We start from the raw sequence: 10401 nt of genomic DNA, 5'->3' as shown, positions 1-10401 counted from the left end.
TGCGACTACAGTTCTTTAGGGCATAGGGCCTTCTAGGCTCACTGGTTATTGGCAGAATTTATTTCCTTCTCACACTTCCCATGTGGTCCCCTCCATCTTCCGGCCAGCAACCAGCAAGTCTTGTCCTTCTCACACTTTGAATGTCCCTGGCTCCCTTTCTGCCCTCAGCCAGGAGAAAGCCCTGCTCTTTAGGGAATTATCCAGGCAAGCCAGGTTGATGTCTCCATCTCAAATCAACTGATTAGTAACCTTAATTATATATCTTTTGTCATGTGATGCAACATATTCACAGGCATGATAATGGCAAAGGCCATGAAGACCAAAATACTATCAACCACAGGTAGGCGTGGGGAAAATAAATTAAAACTTTTAGCAAAGAGAAATAATTGTGTAATTGAAAACAGGTTGGAATTACAAGAATTAAGTGTTATAACAGAAGCTAAAGACATGGGCATCCTTAGACAAGGCCAGCAATTTACAGTATTCCTGATAAAGTGATATTTTACCTTAAATATATATAGGATGAGAAAGATCCAGTCTGCAAACCACACATGCCAGAGAATTTGGGGGAGATTACCATCACCTGCAGATGGAACCAAACGATGAGAAAACTTGTGACACATTCCAAGTGCTGAAAGGGGAAAGTGAGGTAAAGAGGGAACGAAGAAAATTCTGACTTGATATGAGGGCTGATAGGTAAGCAGGAATCATATTAATGAAAGATACATGGATTTTATTCAAAGTGTAAAGAGAAGTCACGTTGGGGGTAAATGAAATTTTATCTGTATCAGAAACATTTGTTAGAAATGTTAAACATATTCGTGCCCAGAACTTGCCCTGTGTCTTCGGATTCAGGAGGTCTGGGATGGTGTGTGGGTACAGTTTTTCAACATGCTCCTCAAAGATCCTGATCCACACTTAAATATCAGAAATGAAACCTATTTTATCCCCAACCTTACTATTTTAAATAAACTCTCACTAATCTCTGCATTTCTCTTTGACCTTGAAAAAATTTTTCTAACAGTATTTTAGTATAATCTAGGCTTTTGATATCTAATGAATATTTTTAGTCTCTTTTCTTCCAGAGAAATCTATTCCTGTATTTTCTCATATAGGAAAACAGATATTTGTTTTTTGTTTGTTTTCTTTCAGATTTTCAGTCGAAGGATGAGACAGCAATAAAGAAATGCCCACCATTGAGAAATATACATCTTTTGCTTTACATCCGAGAATTCTTAATGGAGAGCAATCATATGAATATCAGGAATGTGGGAAGACTTTTTGTCAGTACTCAAACCCTGTTCAACGTGAGAGAACACATTCTAGTGAAAAACCCTACAAATACAAAGAATGTGGGAAGAACTTTAGTAATAGACATCGGCTCCCTGTACATCAGAGATTTCATACTGGTGAGAAACCTTGTAAATGTAAGGAATGTGGTAAGTCCTCTAGTACCTTTTCGTACCTTGTTCAACATCAGAGAACTCACACTGTTAAGAAAGTCTATGAATGTAAAGAATGTGGGAAGGCTTTTATTAGAGGCTCAGGCTTTGTTAAACATGGGAGAATTCATACTGGCGAGAAACCATATGAATGCAAGGAATGTGGGAAGACCTCTGGTAGTAGCCATAATTTACTGTACATCAGAGTAGTCATACTGCTAAGAAAGCGTATGAATGTGGGGAATGTGGAAAAGCTTTTTATAGTAGCTCATACCTTGTTCAACATCAAAGAATCCATAGCGGTGAGAAACCCTATGAATGTAAGAAATGTGGGAAAGCTTTTATAGTGTATGGAAAACTTTTTCAGCAACAGAGTATTCATACTGGTAAAACCTTTTGTGTGTAAAGAATGTAGGAAGGCCTTGAGTACCTTCTCATACCTTGTTCAACATCAGAGGATTCATACTGGTGAGAAACCCTATGAATGTAAAGAATGTGGGAAGGCCTTTAGTAGTAGCTCACCCCTTGTTAAACATCAGAGAATTCATACTGGTGAGAAACCTTATGGATGTGAGGAATGTGGAAAGGCCTTTAGACTTAGTTCATTTCTTAATGCACCTCAGAGAATTCATGCAGGGGTAAAGCCCTATGAACGCAAGGAATGCGGGAAAGCCTTTAGTCATGCCTCATACCTCGTTCAACATGAAAGACTTTATACAGGTGAGAAACCCTGTGAGTGTAAGGAGTGCGGCAAGGCTTTTAGTGCTGGCTCATACCTTGTTCAACATCAGAGGATTCATACTGCTGAGAAACCCTACGAGTGTAAGGAATGTGGAAAAGCTTTTATTAGTCGCCATCAACTTCCTGTACATCAAAGGGTTCATACTGGTGAGAAACCTTACGAATGTAAGGAATGTGGAAAGACCTTTCGAGTACATGTACATCTTACATAGCATCAGAAAATTCATGTTGATGTGAAACTCTATAAATGTAAGGAATGTGGAAAAACATTTAGTTGTGCCTCATACCTTGTACAACGTGGCAGAATTCATACTGGTGAGAAACCCTATGAGCGTAAAGAGTGTGGGAAGGCCTTTAGTTCTGGCTCTTACCTAGTTCAACATCTGAGAATTCATACTGGTGAGAAACCCTTTGAATGTAAGGAATGTGGCAAGACCTTTAGACTTAATTCCTTCCTTACTGAACATCAGAGGTTGCACACTGGTGAGAAACCCTTTAAGTGTAAAAAATGTGGGAAGGACTTTAGATACAGTTCAGCCCTTAAAGCAATCAGAGAAACCATATGGGTGTAAAACCCTAAGAATTTAAGGAATTTGGGGAGTCCTTTATGTATGACTCAAACATTATTTAGCATCAGAATTTATGCTAATGAGAAACCTGTATGTAAAAAATCTTGTAGGCCTTTAGAAAATATTCTCGTATTACAGAATTCATAATGGAATTCAGAAAACATAGGAAAGCCTTCATTTGTCATTCTTGTGTTTATAATATCAGAATATTCGGGATTGGTGGCCAATTCAGAAAAGGTAGGAAACTTTAGTACAGCACTGGTAGCATGAAATTTGATATGACCTATTCTATCGTTGAATGAACTAGTGAATAAAAAAAACCTTCCAGTTACTCTTAAATCATTGCTGAACTTCAGATAATCCATCCTAGTTAAAAAAACAAACAAAACCAGTTAATGTATATTGGAAAGCACACATCAGCTCCCATCATTGTCATGCCACCGCCTTCCAACCTGTTTGACCCCAGGCACCACACGTGCTATTTCAGGGCATTGCTTTCAAATGGTGGTATTAGAACCTACATACTCGTAAAAACCTACGCCTGATATTTATTAATTTTACTATTAGCATGTTTTTCAACTGCTAGTGAAATTTTGAGAGTAAGACCCTACAGGTGTAGTTAATTTAGAAATGCCCTGGGGCACCTGGATGGCTCAATAGGTTAAGACACCGACATCGGCTCGGGTCATGATCTCACAGTCCGTGCGTTCGAGTCCCGCATCAGGCTCTGTGCTGACAGCTCGGAGCCTGTCTCAGATTCCGTGTCTCCCTCTTTCTCTGCCCCTCCCCCACTCATGCTGTCTCTCAAAAATGAATAAACATTAAAAAATATATTAAAAAGTTAATGCCTTTATATTCATGTATCCATTTTACAATTTTAGGTAAATCTCTCTGGATAAAACTTTGTAGAAAGAAAGAAATGAGAGGATATTCATTTTGAACTCATCCCTTAAATTGAATTAATGCTTGAAAGATACTCAGTCTTTCAAAGTATGTGAAGTTGTTGAGAATAGCCTATAATCCTCATTCTTTGTCCAAAACTCAGGGTAAGTTGGAAATAATGAGAGAAAAATACTGTCCACTTGGAAATTTCTTTTTACAACTTTTTTGTGAATAGAAATTTTAACCGAGAAAAGTTGAAAGAATAGTAAAATTGCCACATCTTTGGTAACATTTTGCCTTATTTATTTTATCTCTACTTATCTCTCCATGTATACATGTTATTTCTGCATGTAAGAGGGAGTTGTAGACTTCACTCCTAAATAATAGCCTTCTACTCTTAATTTTTTATAAAAAATTGTTTAATGTTTATTTTTGAGAGAGGGACAGAGTACAAGTAGGGGAGGGGCAGAGAGAGAGAGAGGGACACAGAATCCGAAGCAGGCTCCAGGCTCCGAGCTTCCAGCACAGAGCCTGATGCGGGGCTCGAACCCACGGACTGTGAGATCATGACCTGAGCCGAAGTCGGATGCTTACCAACTGAGCCACCCAGGTGCCCCTATATACTCTCGAGTCCCACCTTTTTTACATGATTTTGGGGGGAAAGTCCAAGGAAGTTGTGTTAGAGAATGCTTCACATTCTGCATTTTTCTCAGTCACCTAACTTGTTCCTCTACCCAGATTTTTTTCTATAGTTGGAAGTTACACAGATTTCACTGGGTTCTGAAAAACACTTCCAAGGTAATGCTGCAGTTTTTGTAAACACATAACTAAGTATTGAAACTTGGATAGGGTAGTCACTGATGGAGCTTTCCACTGTTCGGAGGCTTCTTGCAATTAATGATCTGAATAGTGATAGTTTTAACATCTTGATTTGGGAAGTCACCACATGTATGCATAAGTTTGGGATTAAAGAGAAAACCAAAAATTATGAAATTAAGGTCTGCTCAGAAAAGGTAATGAGATGCCTGTGTATCAGAAATTTTCATGTGAGGCCAGAACTGTAATTGGAACATTAATTTTGAAGCAACAAAATTAATTAGAAAATTATTGTCACCGTGTATACAATTAACGAATCTGTGAAAAGAGGAAACAACCATATACATTTGTTCTGGGGCCATTTCTTGAAAAGAATTATCTTTCTCCATTGAGTTGCTTTTTGGAAATCAGTAGACTACATAAATATATTCATTTCCAAATACACTTCTCATACCATTGTACCCTGTGTCCATTATTCTAACAATACCGAAGAGTATTACTGCACGTTTCAGAACTGCTACTGCTTTGTTGAAAGTCTTTTTTTCAATTACCTCTTTGCAGATCAACTTGTCAATTGCCATGGGAGAAAACGTTTTGGGGAATTATAATGTGGAGTGTATTGAATCTATAGGTCAATATGGAGATAATTCACTTCCTAATACTATTAATCCATTAATTCATAAACATATATTTCCTTTTACTTAGGTCTTTAATTTCTCTCAGCAATGTTGTGTACTTTTCAGTCCTCCACATATTTTGTTAAGCTTATCCTTTAGTGTGTCATAATTCTTGATATTACGATAAATGCTGTGGCTGAATATATATGAATTTTTTTCTGGGTATCGACTTTGTTTCCTGTGATATTAAATTTGAGTTCTAGTCGCTTTTCATAGATTGCTTACATTTTTCTGTATACACAACAGTGTCATTTGTGAGCAAACACGCTTTTACTATGTCCTACCCAGTTTGAATTTTCTTCTCTTGCAGCATTTCCTACGGTGTCCAGTACACCAGTGTTGAATAGAGCCGATGAAAATGGACATCCTTGGCTTCTGTCGAATCCTGAGGGAAGCATTCAGTTCTTTACCGTTAAATATAATGTTAGCTTCTGATTTTTCATCCATGTCCCTTATCAGGGTGAGGGATTTTCCTTTTATCATTAAAGTGAGTTGCACTTCGTCAAATGCTTTCTTTTTCAGCAATTGAGGTTCTCATACAATATAAACATTTTTTTATACAGTGACTTACATTGATTTTCAACAGTTGGCTCAACTTTTCATTCCCAAGATCATAGTGTACTTGTCATACATTCCTGCTTTCATTTTGCTAATGTTTATTAAGGAATTTTCACATCTATGTTGATGAGGGAATTTTTTGTTTTTTATTTGGGGGTTATTGACATAATTTGCATATAGTAACATTCACCCTGTTTAGGTATACAGTTCTATATATTTTTTGACAAATATATACAGTCATATAACCATAACCAGGATACAGAATATTTGCCAACCCCCCCCCCCAAAATGTTCCTCCATGCTCTTGGGTAATTAGTTCCCTTCCCCCAACCCCAGGTCATGACAACTAATCTATGGTTTTGTTGTTTGCAGAATGTCATACAAATACAGTCAGTAGACTTGTTTCTGGTTTTAATTTAGCACAGTGCACTTGTGATTCATCCATTTTATTATGTGTATAGGTTGTTCATTTGTTTTTATTGTTGCGTAGTATTCCATTGTGGGCGAACCACAATCTGTTTACCCATTCACCAGGTGATAGCAATTTGGGTTGTTTCCAGGATGGGCAGTCATGAATAAAGGCACTGTTTGCACTTTTGTGTGGACATTTTCATTTCTTGAGGTAAATGCCAAGGACTCGAAGTGCTGTCGTATGGTAAATATGGTTTTAACTTTGGAAAAGCTTGGCAATTTCTTGTAAAGTGGCTGCGCCGTTTTACGTTCCCATTGTCGATGTATGAGAGTTGCAGTTACACATCGTTGTCAGCACTTGGTGTTGTCAGCTTGTTTTTGTTTTCAGTTACTCTAATAGGTAGGTGTCTGGTGGTACCTCATTGTGTTTTTAATTTGCGTTTTCCTAATGGTCTATGTCTTTGGAAAAATCTCTGTTCAGATCTTCTGCTCATCTTTTAATTGGATTTTTTGCTACTGAGTTGTAGGAGTTGTTTTTTTTTTTTTTTTTTTTTTAGGAATTAACCCCTTAGCAAATGTACCATTTGCAGATATCGTCTCCCATTCAGTAGGTTGCCTTTTTAGACTGTTGATGGTTTCTTTTGCTGTGCAGAAGCATTTTAGTTTGATCTAGTTCCATTTGTTTACTTTTGCTTTTGTTGCCATTGCCTCTGGAGTCAGATCCAAAAAATATCTCCAAGAGCAATGTCAAATAGCTTACTGCCTGTTTTCTTATAAGAGTTTTATGGTCTCCCATCTTATATTCAAGTCTTTAATCCACTGTGAGTTAAATTTTGGGTACGGTGTTAACATAGTGGTACAGTTCCATTCTTTTTTTTTTTTTTTAATGTTTATTTTTGAGACAGAGAGAGACAGAGCATGAACGGGGGAGGGTCAGAGAGAGGGAGACACAGAATCTGAAACAGGCTCCAGGCTCTGAGCTGTCAGCACAGAGCCCGACATGGGGCTCGAACTCACAGACCGCGAGATCATGACCTGAGCCGAAGTCGGCCGCTTAACCGACTGAGCCACCCAGGCGCCCCCAGTTTCATTCTTTTGGATGTGGCTCTCTGGGTTTCCCAGCACCGTTTATTGAAGAGACTGTCCTTTCCCCATTGTATATTCTTGGCTTCTTTCTCATAAATTAGCTGACTATGCATGAATTTATTATAGGCTCTCTATTCCATTGCATCGGCCTGTGTGTCTGCTGCATCGGTCTGTGTGTCTGCTCAATGCCAATACCATACTGTTTTGATTACTGTAGCCTTGTAATGTAGTCTGAAATCAGGAAGTGTGATGCCTCCAGGTTTGTTCTTCTTTCTCAAGATTGCTTTGGTGACATAGTACCTTTTGTGGTTCCATACAAATTTTAGGATTGTTTTATTTCTGTGAAAAATGCCATTGGGATTTTGATAGGGATTGCACTGAATCCATAGATTGCTTTGGGTAATATGGACATATTAACAATATTGATTCTTCCAATCCATGAGCATGGAATATCTTTAGGTTTATTTGTGTCTTCTTTGACTTCTTTTATCAATGTTTTAAAATTTTCAGTGTAATGGCGTTCTATCTCCTTGATTAAATTTATTCTAGTTATTTTATTCCTTTTGATGCAATTGTAAATGGGATTGTTTTCTTAATTTTTTTCTGACAGTTTGTTACTATATAGAAACACAACTGGTTTTTGTATATTGGTTTTGTATCCTGCAAGTTTACTGAAATTGTTTTTTAATTCAAATAGTTTTTTGGTGGAGTCTTTAGGGGTTTCTAGATGTAAAATCTTACTGTCCACAAATAGTGATAGTTTTACTTCTTCAGTTTGGATACCTTCTATTTCTTTTTCTTGCCTAGTTGCTCTGGCTAGGACTTCCAATACTATGTTGAATAAAAGTGGAGAGAGTGGGCATCCTTGATTTGTCCCTGATGATAAGTTTTCAGCTTTTCACTGTTGAGTATGTTTGCTGTGGGCTGATCTTAAATGGCCTTTATTATGTTGAGGTACATTTCCACTCTACCCACTTTGTTGAAATTTTTTTTTATCATAAATTGTTGAATTTGTTAAATGCTTTTCCTTCAACTGAGATATGATTTTTATTCCTTTTGTTGATGTAGTTTATCACATTGATTTGTGGATATTGAACCATATTTTTATCCCTGGAATAAATCCCACTTCATCACAATGTATAATCTTTTTAATGGATTAATTTGGATTGCTAATATTTTGTTGAGGATTTTTGTGTCTATGTCCATCAGGGATATTGGCCTGTAATTTCCTTTTTTTGTGGTGTCTTTGTTTTTGGTATCAGGGTAATGCTGGCCTTATAAAATGAGTTTGGAAGGATTTCCTTTCTTCAGATTTTCTTTCTTTCTTCTTTTTTTTTAGGTGTTTTGTTTGTATTGTTATTTTGTTTTGTTTTGCTTTTGAAGAGTTTGGGAAGGATGGGTAGACTTCATTAATGAAGCTGTCTGGTCCTGGACTTTTGTTTGCTGAGTTTTTGGTTACGGATTCAATCTTCTTTCTAGTAATCAGTCTTAGAAGATTGTACGTGTCTAGGAATTTATCTGTTTCTTCTAGGTTGTTCAATTTGTTGGTGTATATTTGTTCATAGTAGTCTCTTATGATCTTTTGTATTTCTTTGGGGTCAGTTGTAACTTCCCCTCTTTCGTTTCTGATTTTATTTATATGAGCCTTCTCTTTTCTTAGTCTATTTAAAGGTTTATCAATTTTGTTTATCTTTTCAAAGGACCAACTCTTAGTTTCATTAATCTTTTCTATTTTTAGTCTTTTTTATTTCTGCTCTGATCTTTATTATTTCCATCCTTCTACTAACTCTGGGCTTTGTTCCTCTCCTTCTAGTTCCTTCAGGTATAAAGTTAGATTGTTTGAGAGTTTTCTCATTTCTTCAGTTAGGTCTGTATTGCTATGCACTTCTCTCTTAGAATTGCTTTTTCTGCATCCCCCAGATTTTGATATGTTGTATTTTCATTTCTCTCGAGGTACTTTTGCGTTATCCTCTGATTTATTCAAAAAAGAAATAATCCATTGGTTACTCGGTAGCATGTTGTTTAATCTCCACATATTTGTGACTTTTCCAGTTTTCTTTTTGTGATTGATTTCTAGTTTTATACCATTGTGGTATGAAAAGAGGCTTGGTATGATTTCAGTCATCTTAAATTTATTGAGATTCGTTTTGTGTATGACCTGTCCTGAACAATGTTTTCTGTGTACTTGAGAAGACATGTGTATTCTGCTTTGGATTCGAATGTGAAATAAAATGAAAGAGGGGTTGGGAGGGAGTCCATCTGGTCTCTTGGGGGACAAAGGAAAGGTCTCCAGCCCAGAATGTAAGCAACTGGCTCTGGGGGAGCTAAAAGGGTATCTCCAGACTGTCTTACCCTTAGAATAGGACTCTGGTGAGGGGAGACACGTCCATCATTACAGTGTCAACATTTGCAGCTCAGAAGACCCAGACAGGGCACGAACACCAAGAAATCCAGGAAGAACGGTCTTCCAACACTTAATTCGACCATATGCCCCAAGCACTGTGTGCCAGTTGTTTCGTCCATTTCTTGTCAGAACACGAGTATTGTCCAGTGTTAACTGGATCTTCCTACCTTTAAACACAATCAGGTCTGACAAACATCCCCAGATGCTCATGAGCTGTTGCCTATAACCCATTCCAGCACCAAACACTCTATAAATTAGTGTTCGATTTCAGGAAACAGAGTAAATAAGCAGCTAAATGGTAAGAGAATTGGGGTTTAACACAATCGCCGAAATAACAATAGGAATGAGTTCTAGACTAGACTTTCAGCAGTGATCCCTGTAACAAGACAGCCAAGCTTGTTCTCCATGGAAGAGGCTACTTCTGCCTCCAATGAGAAAGTGTTATTTCATTGAATAAAAATTGGACTTAAGTAAATATACTCTCCTACATAGTATGATAAATTTGTCCAAGTTTTTTTCATCATAGTAATTTTCTTTCTACCCCTCATTAAAAAAAAATTATTTTATCAAAATCCCATCTGTTACTTGCTAAAAAGTGCAAAGGACATATCTCTACCGCTTATGTTTGGCAGTCATCAACTTTAATAGCTCCTTGTGTTATGTTTTATATGTTTTATTATGAAAGAGAATGGAGAGGACGGTACAGGTGATTTAAAATTTTTCTTTGTCTGAACACCTAGTCACTTATTCTGCCTCCCCAAAAGTCTCAGCCAGTGTGAATTTGGTATGTATCCTCAGGCTACTTTATTATAATT

General features: G+C 37.1%; 1 protein-coding gene across 1 annotated transcript; it reads left to right on the top strand.

Annotated features, from left to right (window-relative positions):
* The first annotated feature begins 219 nt into the window (after window positions 1-219).
* ZNF30 (zinc finger protein 30) lies at window positions 220-2845 on the top strand. Its single transcript, XM_053906392.1, is given in 5 exon segments — window positions 220-649; window positions 1153-1628; window positions 1631-1829; window positions 1831-2726; window positions 2729-2845. Coding segments are annotated over 4 exon segments (1572 nt in total). The 5' UTR covers window positions 220-649; window positions 1153-1186; the 3' UTR covers window positions 2764-2845.
* Window positions 2846-10401: the final 7556 nt, after the last annotated feature.

The sequence above is a fragment of the Panthera pardus genome, unplaced genomic scaffold (genome assembly GCF_024362965.1).
Source record: "Panthera pardus isolate Hobbes unplaced genomic scaffold, ASM2436296v1 HiC_scaffold_18, whole genome shotgun sequence".
Taxonomy (NCBI): Eukaryota; Metazoa; Chordata; class Mammalia; order Carnivora; family Felidae; genus Panthera; species Panthera pardus.
This window is presented reverse-complemented; position numbering and strand designations above follow the sequence as displayed.